This window comes from Talpa europaea (genome assembly GCF_964194135.1).
Source record: "Talpa europaea genome assembly, chromosome: 8".
In the NCBI taxonomy this organism is placed as follows: domain Eukaryota; kingdom Metazoa; phylum Chordata; class Mammalia; order Eulipotyphla; family Talpidae; genus Talpa; species Talpa europaea.
In genome coordinates, this window is record NC_140075.1 from 40,635,082 (window position 1) to 40,648,481 (window position 13,400).

A 13,400-nucleotide genomic window follows, 5' to 3' on the forward strand; every position below is an offset into this window, starting at 1 on the left:
TTAGAGACTTATTGCCACTACTTTTTCCATATATATTTTTATCAGCTTTATTATGACATAATTAACAAGCCATAAAATGCACCCTTTTAAAATACATACTTCAGTGGTTTTTAGTATATTCAGAGTTATTTGACCACTGCAACAAATTAAATTCCACTACATCAAAGGAAACCCATATCCACTAGTAGTCATACCCCACTCAGCCCCTCCCTACCACTAAGTAACCATAATTTTCTTTCTGTATCAATGGACTTACCTATTCTAGAATATTCATATCACGGAATCATACACTATGTGGTCCTTTGTGTCTGCTTTCTTTCACTGAACGTAACATTCCCAACATTCATTTGTGTTGCAGCATGAATCAGTATTTCATTACTTTTTAGGGCCATGTAATAGTCCATTGTATGGACAGACCACATTTGCTTATGCATCATCATTTGAGTTGTTCCACTTTGGACTGCTGTGAATGTTAATGTGCAAATTTCTGTGTAAACATATTTGCTTTCCTTTCACATTATGAAACTTTTTCCTTGTTTCCGAATCTATAAAAAGATCATTACAATTAAAAATATCTCTACGGTATGTAGTAAGAACTTAATGAGCAAATTTATACAAAATTCTCTGAAGAATAACTGGATTATCGTAGTGGTAAAAAATGTTAGCATTTATTATAATTATATGCCCACTTCCATCCCCAAATGTCCCTCATGCACACTGAGCAAAGCCATTCCCCCCATCACCTTCCCCGTTGGTCCTTTCTACCCTGCCCTCCCACTAAATGGCAGAACCTTCTTTTGGTACCAAAGTCCTAGTGTATGAAAATAATTTATAATTATTTTTCTTTGTCAGCTCACCCAACTTTGATTCCTTATTTTGCTCATGTATGTGAAGTTTTCCAGTATATATTTTTATCTGACTTACTCTGCTACATATAATTCCTTTGAGCTACTTCCATGTTGCTGTAAATGGTGACATTTCACCTGTCTTTATGGCTGAATGGTATTCCAGTGTGTGGCTATACCACATCTTCTTGATCCAGCCTTCTATTGGTGGGCACTTTGGTGGCTTTTTTCCATTTCCCTTGGGTCTACCTAGAAATGGGAGGCTGCCAGTTATTGTAGAGCACAGATAGGTTGGAAACAGTGACCTGCTTCATGATTCCTGTCTTATGACAAAGGTAAGCATCCAGCTTACCTTTAGATAACCTTGGGTTTAAATATGGTCATGTCCTTCATCACAGTCTTCACATAAATGTTCACACTATACTTACATTGAGTAGTTCCTATTTGCTTAGAGCTAAATAAGCCAGAGCATTGTTCTGATTCTATCTCCTCACTAGAGGGTCTATAAACTTTTTACAATGACATAAACATTATGTCAGAACTGGCCATCATCAGCCCAGAGTGGAAACTTCCCAGCTCTAAAGGCCAGCCTAGCTCCAGCCAGGCTCCAGTCCTTACATACTCTAGTGCTGTACCATATCATAGATGAGGAAATTGAGGCTGGGAGAAATTTAGACATTATAGTCTATCCCATCATGCAAAAGAGCTGGGTCTGAACTTAGGTGTGCATCCTTTGCACCACTGTCCCCTCTGACATACAGATGAGTCCGCATGTCAGCAGGGACACCTTCTACCCAGCTGGCCAAGCAATGAGAGCCCAGGATGCAAAGGCTGTTACAACCTTGTGCTGCTTTTAAGCCACTTACAACCTTAGGGAAGGATGTGGAGGAAGTCAAGGAGTGGGGAGAGAGAAGTGGACATGGAGTCTCTGCTTCTGCACATTCTAAGGGAGCAGAAACCCATTTTTAGAGGCTGGCCAAGAGGTTCACAAACATTTCTCACAAACACCTGCTGCTGCATGCCTCCTTATCTGGCCCCTTTCCTGCATAATCCTCCTCTTCTTGGGCTGGGAAGGGAGCTGTACACCTGGGGGGTATATCTATTTTTTCCCCTTCATAATTGGTTTGGTCCTCTTAAAAAAAAAAAAGAAAAAACTGATTTAAAAACTCAGCATTTTGTTCAATATGCAAAATATAATTTATTACCTGGAGTTTACACCCCTGAGTTTCCCAATCAAATATTTCATCAATGACTACTGAACAACACGTGCTGTGAAATTAAATACTTACAGGAGAGATGATTTACAGCCTGTGGGAGTGAGTGTTGTATGGAATATTTTCTGAGGACACTGAAAGTCACTTTTATGATTGGAAAGTTATGGGCTATTTTGCGTGTAAACTGAAGATGCTCTTCTTGGCAAGCACAGAACTTTGTGCTTTCTCTGAATCTACGTAACATTCCCCTACCCTGTCTTCCTTTACTTCTGGGAAGCCCAGGTCAGAGTGTAGAGAAACGAAAAGGTCCCATGGGAGAACGGCACAGCCATAACTAGGAGACCAGGAACAACCTCTGGAACATTCTGGGAGGTCAGGAATTCCATGGGATACACTCTGGGGCCTGATCTCTTCAGTAGCTGGTAGGCTCCGCCTACTTCTCCGACACCCTGCCCAGACTGTAACACATTGGGAGAGTGGGGGCCGCGGCGGAAAAATGGTCCCTCTGCACCACGCTCCCTCCCTCAGTCTGGGATCTTTAGGGGAAAGCAGGGGCTCTTGTATTTCTTTCTCTAGTCCAACGCCTGCTGTGTAAGGACCTCGGTAAATGTTTCCTTGGCAAATGACTGAATATTTGAAAGAGTTGATGGAAGAGTTGGCCTGGCTGATTTTTGACTGATTGGCTCAATACAATGCCCGAACAAGTAATTGTGGGGGTTGAGCTGGAACTAACCCCCAGGCCCAGGCAAGTCTGAGGGCTGTGTGTGTGGCTCTAACTCTGGAAGGGCCTTTCTGAGGAGCAGCCTGGGGCTGGGCCTGCAAAGACATAATTACCACCAGGAAATGGGCTGGGTTGGAGCAGGGACTAGAGCGGAGAAGGGAGGATCCAGGGGCCTCGGCACACACAGCCCCTGGGCCACAAGCCTGGCCACCCGAACCCCAGGCCACCACAGGGCAAGCTTCACCCAGGAGTGATTTTTGGTCTGAGGTGATCGCTTATTTCCCCAAGCAATGCATACCATCTTTCTGAATGAGTTTTCTAACATAAAGAATAAGCCCTTACACCTTAAAAAAAGGGGGGGCGGGGAAGGGACCCTGAAGCAAACACACTTGTATTTTCCAAAAGGAATCGTTGAATCTCAAATAAAGACAAGATATTTTTGTTATATTTTTCTCAACATAAGAGAAGCAAAGGCATTATCATCTCAGACCTGTCAATTTATATATGTAATTACACTTGCAGTGCAATAAATATGAGTGTGGTTTACATGGGCAAGATCCACTTTAGCCTGAGTGGATACGACTAATCCTAATACAGCTAATACTATAGTCAGGTTTTCCAGTAAGTTTACTGTCTCGTGTTCTTACACAGAAAGATTTTGGTCGCTCTGAGAAGCAATGGGACACAAACAACATTCAGCTTTTCCTTCAAAGGAAAGAAAATTTTCTGCCCAAGTGACACAGTGATAGATAACAAATCATACATCAGGCATCCTGTCCATTTTATGCACCTCTCTGTCCGTAACAGGCCACATAGATGAAAATGTTTGATCTCAAAAAAGATGATAGGATCTGAGACTGAAAAAGATTCTTTTACAATAAAAACTTTTTTTTATAAAGTGATTTGGTCTAATTACATTTGGATTTGGAATCTTAACAGACTGCTTAACCCAGTCCTTCTCATATCGTCCATTAACATTAGCACGTCTAAAGGAAGGCTCCAAAAGTCACACACACGTTAAGAAAAATCAGATTTTAAAGTGCTCCAAAACCAAATTTGACTCAAGGAAATAATATGCAATCTATAAAATGCTAAATTCTGTTGGGAACAGAGTATTATTACAATAACCTTAAACATAAATACATTTTAAAAAGTGCTCAAAATGAAAAAACACTTCACTTGCAGGTGTTCTTCGGGTGCTGGGGCTCACACAGGAATCCTTAATAGTAATACTGGAGACATTGTCAATTCTCAGTCTTGGAGTTGCTCCCTTAGAGTTGCAACAAAGCCCTCAGATACTCTAGAAATAAGATGATTAATGTGATGATTTCAAATTCTATGCCTAGGTATCTATGTGTGCATTGTGAGAAGATGATTAAGCCCAGACCTGCAAAGACAAGCAGAAAATTTTTAGTGCCTTCATGGTTAGCAGCTTATAAGACTTGAATTTGAAAAGGTAAAATCAGTCCACCCCACACACATACACGTCTCCACGCAAAACACAGCACTGACATGTCTGGGAAGGGTAACACTTTACTCCTAGCAACTCAAAGGTCCTTCTTCGTACCAGATCCTCCTCTTCCTCACTCAGTGGTCTGCAGGGTGTCAGCGGCCCCTCTACCAGGAACTAGTCATGTTTAGACCAAGTGCTGAGACCAGCTGTACTCACACAGCTCCTGGGGCACATTCACACGACTTTACTGATTTAGGAAACTCATGTCTGGGGAAAGGAAGTCACAATTAACTTTGGTTTCTTTCAAAAACATCGCAAAAGTTCTATTTATCCTAAGACTAGACTATTCAACTGCCCTTTTTTTAAAAATTTTTTTTATTTTATAGAGGCATGTTTTATTTATTTATTTATTTTATTTGTTTGTTTGTTTGTTTGTTTGTTTATACATGCACTGGGTACAGTCAGAAGCACGGGAGGGTGAGAGAATTCACCAGAGCCAGAGTGGGGAGCAGAGCAGGCAGAAGGACCGAAGTACACTGCTGAGGGGAGCAGCGGGCGGCAGGAGAGGTCTGTGCACCATGTGGGACCCTCCTCTGGTGGCCGGGGAGCAGCCGGGGATCAAACCGGCTCCGCAGAGGCCGTGGGCAGCTTTGCAACCCAGCGCTCAACAGCTGCGCCACAGGGGAGGCCCTCAACTGCCCTTTTGAAAAGCACTCATTTCTCAGGACAATCTAGAGCATCAAATGACCAGTTACTTTTCAAGACTGTCTTTGAAATCCTCTCCCTCCTTCCATCCTTAAACTATGATGCCACAAATATGTCAAAACTTAATTCCCTCCATCAAAAGACCTCCCATAAACCTGCCCCTCCCAACCTCATGAATATGAGCCTTTGTGCTCCCCTTCTGAGATGCCACCTATGTCAAGTTTCTGATCTTCCACACCACAGTAGGCAATTCATTTAGTTTTCTTTCATGAACAGGCTATTTTGTTGGCATTTCTGGGGAGCCAACATTTGACAAGATTGTGGAATTCTCCGAGCTTCTGACCCAAGCTAGTAAGGACACTTTTTTTCCCGGTAGAATGCGCACACACACACAATTTGGCATATAATTTCAGAAGCTCTGTGGACCTCCAAAGTCCCTTTTTGGGTACTGAGGGACTCTGTGACCAGAGAATAAGAATCCCGCACTACTGAGAGGTGACACTGGCAATACTGATTTGTGAAAGAGTAGGAGCAGAAGTATCAGACATTTAGGATCAAAAGAACCTTGTGGCTTTCCTAACTCAACTACAGTCTCATCTGTGTGCTGATGTATTGTTGTATAACTGATGCTTGATCACTTGCATTGATGGGGGACTTACTACCTCCCCAGGTAACTCAGCCCTTCTGCAGCTCCGGGCAGAGCTGCCATCAGAGTTCTCTTTGGCTGACTCAGCCCATCCCAGTTTACTCTGATCCCTCGGCTCTCTGAAAGGACATTCACTCTTCCTCTCGCACAGTGTAAAACAGAAGAACTTCTTACTCTGAGGGTATGATCCCATGATCCCGAGCAGAAGGCAGTCCCGTCAGGGGAAACACGTAGAGTACTAACTCGGTTTTCATGGCCAAACAGGATGGAGACTCGAGACCCCTTAAGAACATCCCAGACGTTGATGGTGTAATCATTGTATCCAGCAAACAGTAAGCGACCTTAAAACAGGATATGATGGTTAGTAAACCAGTTCCTTCCTATTTTTCTTTTCATGACTGTCATTCATTCATTCACTCATTCATTCATTCATTAAATAGTGATTTAGTGCCAGGTGATGTGCTTAGCCCTGAGGAGTCAAAAAAGAGAAAACACAGTCACTAATCCCTGGGGAGGGTGGTGGTGGGGAAGCAGACATATTCATCATTGTAGCACCATATGGTAAAAATGAAGTGCTTAGACATGTATAAGGTGTTCTGTCACACAAGAGGGGGGAGTCAAGGAGGACACTGCAGAGCAGGCAACACTGGAATTGGCCCTTGAGGGCTGAGTAGGAGTTGGATGTGCAGAGAGGGGAGGGAAAAGATGGGCTGGCAGCCTTGGCAGCTTGCAGACAGAAGCAAAGGTGCAGAACAGGGGGTGTGTCTGGGGAAAGTGAATGGTCCAGTGACATGTCCTGTCAATGCCACCTCAACCTTCACCAGCAGCTCCCCACTGTGAGGGCAGAGATGCCATGAGCTCCAGGGCATTGATGAAGGGTCTCTTTCCTCACCCCCTCTACTGCTAAAAAGGGTCCGTTTTTTGGATAAGGGGAGCAAGGAAACTGGGAGGGAACTGTCTAAAAGGTACCGCAGAAGTAGATGCAGCCCAGGAGACAGAGGGAAGCCACTGAGGATAGGCCAAAGAGGAAGGATCAAGAAGCTCGGTGAGGAAACCTGCCGAAAATGATGACTTAGCACATGGACCCACAGAAGTTCAGCTGAGGGGAAGCTTGATGGAGAGCTGCTTTCATCTGGGTTCTGGTTGACAGTCCCAGGAAAGTTTCTAAGGGAAAATCTTACCACTGAGGGAGAAGTCCACGCTGGATGCTCCAAATATGATACTCTCTTTGGAATAGATGGCGACCTCCCTGTCTGCCCGGAGGTCATAAAGACGACACTGGGGTGCAAACACAGAAACAAGCACTTACTTCTGGCTCCAGTTTGGAGAAGTGAAGACTACAAAGTTATGGGCACAGCAAGATGTGCTGGTGGCTTGTGTAGTTAGAGGGCTAAGTGGAAACCTCTTTAGTTGTCTCTCCTAGTATTCACCCCTTAATCCAGAACCCTTATCTCCATGGATCAGTGGAGGGTCAAAGACATAGCAAACACACAGGATTTCAAAACTGAAATTCCCTCTTTTTCTTTCTGATAAAGGATATATATTATTTGTTGAAGATTCAGAAAAACACAGAAATGAAGAAGAAAATAAGTCATCCCAAATCCTAGGGGTGCTTACTAACATTTTTCTTCAGTCTAATTCTTTTTTAATGTATGTGTTTAAGTGGGGTTACTATTTCACTATTACTTCTATTAATATGTTATGAGCCTTTTCTCATATTGTTAAATAACCTTAAAAAAAAGAACCATAATTAACATGGCTGTTGAGTTTTCCTCCTGAGGATTTATCAGGACCTATTTAGCCACACTGTTAAGTGTTCTGTGTCTGTTTTTTTCTTTTTTAATTAAAATTATGGAGACCATTATTTATATAAAAATGTATCTATCTCTGGTATTGTCTTTAGAAAAGCCAGGGAACAGAATCCTTAGAATTGTTTTTAGGACAACATGACTGGATCAAAGAAGTAGTATGATGGGCTTAAAGGGGCTTGAAGACTCTTAGCACATAATCCAAAACTGCCTCAGACAGCAGCAGCAGCAGTCTGACCCCAGGATTCTTTTATAGCACCATCTCGGCCACTGGCGTTTCTTTGCTAGTCCAAGATACCAATGAGCATCTGATTACTTAAACCTGCATTTCCTTGATTACAGGTGACTTTGAAAACATCTTTGGGGGTTTATTTCCCATTTTTAATTCATTGCTTGTAAAGGGTCTGTGTTTTATCTTTTTTTTTTAATTGGGGTACAATTCCACTCAGAGCTAAAGGATTTCAACTTGATCATTTTTATGGCAAGAATTTTCCAAAATCTATGCCCATATATACATATATACACCAAACACACATAGATATTTTTTGGATATCTAAGTATTAAATTTTCTTTATCACAAAAACTCTGAACCTATTCCCTTGTTATTTCTCCCATAGCAGCAAATTAGGATGAAACCTATTACTTAATAAGATGTTTGATCTTATGAGACTTCAAGAAAGTAATTTTTTCTCCTGAAATATAGGTCAACATGATGTGGCAATTAGCATCAAAAACCTTAAAACTAGACCTAATTGTGACTCAGTAAGTTCATGTCTGAGAATTCATTCTAAGGAAACAATTAGAAAGTTGCCCAAAATATTTACCTATAGAAGTGTTTGTAACAAAAACCAAAAACTCTTGAAAAAACCCTAAATGTCCAAAAATTGAAAACTGGTCAAGTAAGTGATGGTGTCACCTATAACATGAACCTATTCTGCCATTAAGAAAATATAATACAGAAAAATATGTATTGGCATGGAGAAAATGTTCATAATATATTGCTAAGTAGAGAAAGCAAATTATAAAGCTTTATGTGACTTTTTTGGGTAGGGTGATTAAGGTAATACAATTTTCTCTACAAGTTTTCTTCACTAAATTTACATTACAGGTGGTCCTAACTTACCATATTTTGACTCATGATTTTTAGCATTATGTAGGAGCAACGCTCATTCAGTAGAAACTGTGGCAGGATACTCTCTAATGATGCAGGGCAGTGACAGAAAGCTGCAGCTCCTAGTCAGCCATAAGGCCATTAGAGCAAACATCCAATACTCCACAGAGCATGAGAGCATAAGTATTTTGAGCACATTTAAGGGGCTAGGCTAAGTTATCATGTTTGGTAGTCCAGGTGCATCAAATGCATTTTCAACTTAGGCTACTTTCAGCTAATGACTGGTTTATCGAGATGGAATCCCATCATAAGTAAAGGAAGTTCTGTACTTGTGTAATAAGAAAAATGTTATTTTTGAAAAATAAAATTAAGTCAGCATCTCTCTCTTACAAATAGGAAGAGCTCTCAAGAACGTAGAAACATACCGTAGCGTCATCTGATCCTGAAGCAAAGGCATCTCCACTCGGGTAGTAGCTGCAAAAGGTTCAAGTAAACACTTTATTTAGAACGATTCCCAATCCCGAGTACCCATTGGAACCATCTTGGAAGGCTGTCCCACACTAGATCCTCAGTATCAGAACCTCCTTTTCCAGGACAGAAGGGTCACTGATCTGGAGGCCAGAGGAGGGGGCTCAGGGTCAGGCACACTGGCCTCGAGTTTTCTCCCCTGAAAACAGGGGACAGTGACACTTCTTACAGGGTGCAGGTGAGGAGTAAATGAGATAATGTGAGTCTCTGCACCAGGCACTGACCACAGAGTATCCTCCCACCGAACCCACTGTCACCCCTGATCACAGACCTCATTCCCAAAACGGGGCTCAGAGTTCAGGGATAAGAGAAGAGTTTTACACAGACACTGGAATCAGATCTACTGGGCCACATGCAGGTGTCTGCACTGACCTGCACACACATGATACTTATTGGCAAGTGACTTCACCTTGCCCAACCTTAGCTTCCTCATCCAAAAAGTAAGGTTGCTAGTGCATGTTCCCACTGTAAAGCAGCTGTCCTTGAATGATGTCCTTTTGTCAAGCTGTTCACTTTAAGTTTCATTATAACATCACAGTCCCAAATTGAACTAAACTATGGCTTCATTATACATTTGTGTGTGTGTGTGTGTGTGTGTGTGACCCTCGCTGGTGGCCGGGGATCGAACTAGCACTGCAGAGGCTGTGGGCAGCCTCAGAACCCAGCGCTCAACCACTACGCCACCAGGGGAGGCCCTACATTGTTTTACTTAAAGTTGCAGTTTCCAAAAACCTACTGACAATGTTAAGACTTTGTGTATATGCAAAGAAGTTGCCATTTGCCAAACAAAAAGCAACCCTCATCCATGATGATGAGTAGCGTCCCATTCTCTTCTCCTGAGCTGAAGCCTGATGGACGAAAGGAAGAATGTGCAGGGTAGAGGGGACAGCATGAGTGAATGTGCATTTTTAAGCTGTATTTTATTTTTGTGACTTTATAGTCTCTTGCATCTTAATAACTTATTCTCTGTAGTAATTTCTGGACTGATTTCCTAGGTACTTACTATGCATTTGCAAAAAGTCTCTATTCCTTTTCTCCCTATCCTACATTTGAGTGCAGGGAGCTGAACAATTCTTTCTCATGTTTTTCACTGCTAAAATAATTAAGTGTTTTTCTTTTGCTCTTGCTTTTAAGAACATATCTAGTAAACACAAATTCTGGTGACAATGTGGAGAAAAAGGAACCCTCTTACACTACTGGTGGGAATGCAAACTGATCCAACCACTGTGAAAAGCTGTGTGGAGGTTCTTCAAAACACTACAATTGAACCTACCATATGATCCAGCAATTCTACTCTTACGAATCTACCCCAAAGACACAAAAACACTAATTCAAAAGGAAACCTACACTCCTGTTTATTGCACCGCTATTTACAATAGCCAAGATACAGAAACAACCCAAATGCCCCCAAACAGATGACTGGATCAAAAAGTTGTGGTATATATACACAATGGCATATTACTCAGTGATCAAAAAAGACAAACTCATGCCATTTGCAGCAACGTGGATGGAGCTAGAAGGGATCATGCTCAGTGAAATAAACCAGAAAGAAAAAGAAAAATATCAGATGGTTTCACTTATAAGAGGAATGGAGAGGAACCAAATAAGTGAATGGAATTCTTGTGGTAATACAATGGAATATTACTCAACAATCAAAAAAGACAAACTCATGCCATTTGCAGTAACGTGGTTGGAGCTAGAAGGGATCATGCTCAGTGAAATAAGTCAGAAGGAGAAAGATAAATGCTAGATGGACTCACTTATACATGAGCACATATATGCTGCCTATAGATCTGAGACATACAGCAAGGGGTGGGAGGGAGAAGGGTCAAAACAGGGGAAGAAGAGTAAAAGGAACTATGATGATGGTTCACAGGTGATATGGTAGCAGGAAAACTATGGGGTCTACATCTGGGGGAGACACCAATTATTGTACAAAAATGAATAATGATTTAAGAAAATAAATTTAAAAAATCAAACAACAAAAGAACATGTCTAGTGCTTTTCCACCAAGTATAATGAAAATTCTTAGGTGATTATACTGTATAAACTGCCTCAACAGGGTCATCTTCCAAATTTACACGTCAAGTCCTGACCTGTCTGTGTTGGGATCCAGTTCACAGACCCACTTGATTGTCTTGTGGGCATCTCAAACTTGACAGGCCCTACACAGAGCTCCAGAATCCACGTGCAACAACTGCCTCCTGCGTGCGCTGCCTCTGGTCTTTTCTGTCATAGTGAATGATGACTGGCTTGCTGTCCCTTATAAAAGATTTGGATTCCCAAAGCTCAGGGTAGGACACCTATAATGTAAGCCCTGGCAAATGCAGGTTATCATGGGGCCCTGTTCATGTCACCCTGTGGAATGAAGGCTTAGGTAACCAGCACAAGAATGCTGATGCCTGGCTGCTGCCATAGCTAGTGTAAAATAATCTGTATCTCTAACCTAGGCGTATCCTGTCTTCTATCAGCATCCAGAAAACTGGCAGCCCAACCTAGCTTGCAGGTACAGTAAAAGCTGAAACCCTGACAATTCTTGACATTTCTGTCTCCACGGTGTCTTCTACAGTTCCAGCCACCATTATCTTTTTTGAGCTCATAAAACTACCTTCCAGTTGGCTGTCACACAATCTATTCCGGCTCCCCATCAACATATTCTCCAAACAATAGTCAGAGTGACCTTTGAAAGGGGTAACATAGACCATGTTAGCTAACCTCCAACTCAAAACTGCCCATTGGGTTCCTGGCCTTCTGTTAGGCCCCTTATCTGACCTTTGTGCTTCTTCACTAGTGCTTTGCACGTCTGGCCTTAATCTAAATGCCACCCACTCAGAGAGGCCATCCCTGATTCTTGTGAGAAATAACCCATCCTGCCCCATCTCCCTGTTTCACACTATTCACAGAACTTGTAATATCTTAAATTAAACCACACATTGTTTATGTGTATTTTGTCTTGTATGTCTCCTGCAGGAGAGTAGAGACCTCTCAATCTATTCACAACTGTATTTCTGGAATGTCCATCACATAGGTACTCAGTAAATATTTGTTGAATGAATGAGATGAGAAACACTGACTTGATTTAGGGAGGATGATGTTAATTTCCTCTAATAATTTTAATTAAATTAAAATTCTTCCAGAGATATGGAATGCTGTTCAGTTCCACCACAAAATAGGCTTTCTTGTTGGGGAAGCCTCTCTCAAGGAAGTAAACTAAGCCTGGAGGTGGTTCAAGGCTAAGCATTACCCCAGGTCACGAGCACTGGAAAACAGAGAGGCAACATGAACTTTCTACTCACTGACCGGACACTGTTGATGTCTGATTCGTGTGTTTCAAAGGCCTGCACGCACTGGCCGGAGCGCATGTCCCACACCATGGCTTTCTTGTCACATCCCTGCAAAGGCAAAGTTACCCAGAGTGATGGCCTCTGCAAGGACTGCCCACAGACAGGCGTGAGGCCCAGTTATTATCAGAGACGGTGTATTTCCCACTAGCAAATGGCTAACAACATGCTTCTCTGAAACTAGCTTACCTAAGGCCACTTTCCTCAGCAGGAAAGTCAGTGGAAGGCCAGAACTAGGTTTTGGGGTGGCAAGGAGAAAGAAAAGCACCCAGGACTGAGATGAGGGTGGCGTAGAGCAAAGGGCCCTTATGTCTTCTAGCTGTGAGAGTCACTGACGGTATGGGCAACAGCATCCTCTCTCCACTGCCTCCTGACCAGATGAGACAGCTTAGTTCTCCATTCTTTTTAAATGGTGAATAAAATTGTATTTAGAAGTAGCTAACTGGATTCGTGTAGATGATGTCAATTTTGTTGGCAACATCCAAAACATCACAGCAGGAGCCAGTGGAAGATACGCCTTCTCTCCATCAGGCCCGATCAGGGTGTTGATGGCCACATCAAGGTCACGGAGCTTTGTCACAGGCTGTCTGCTCTGCTGTTGTTGGCCCTGACATCCACCATGAACACAAGTGTACTTCTGTCGTCTCCTTCTTCATGGTTGACTTGGGGGTCAGGGGTATCTTGATGATGGCACAGTGGTCAAGTGTGTTTCTCCTGCGGGTGCTCTTCCAAGGATATTTGAGTTGCCTTCAGAGTCACAGTGTCTTGCACCTCTGAAAGGTGGGTGACGTGTGGATCTTCTTTTTCTTATGGCTATGGATGCCTTTCAAGCCGACTTTCTTAGCTTTCAAAGTCTTACAGAGGCTTCTTTCTTTATTTTCAGTGCCATCTTCATGAATGAGTTCTCTGTTCTTGTCCCCAGCAGTCCACAGGAATACCCACCTTCCATTCACATAACACATGTTCACTCTTCCACCTACTGCTTGTACTGTACTGGGGTGGGGGGGACTACTATCTTATGTCCTGCC

The 13,400-nt window shown here is 42.5% G+C and overlaps 1 protein-coding gene across 1 annotated transcript in view; it reads right to left on the reverse strand.

Moving 5' to 3' along the window:
- Nucleotides 1-5,531: 5,531 nt before the first annotated feature.
- GNB5 (G protein subunit beta 5) overlaps nucleotides 5,532-13,400 on the reverse strand; it is a gene marked incomplete at both ends in the record, with an annotated part of 36,343 nt that continues 28,474 nt past the window's right edge. The window contains 5 exon segments of the mRNA XM_084240157.1: nucleotides 5,532-5,752; nucleotides 5,755-5,925; nucleotides 6,766-6,862; nucleotides 8,929-8,977; nucleotides 12,332-12,423. Of these exon segments, the coding sequence (XP_084096283.1) occupies nucleotides 5,532-5,752; nucleotides 5,755-5,925; nucleotides 6,766-6,862; nucleotides 8,929-8,977; nucleotides 12,332-12,423 (630 nt within the window).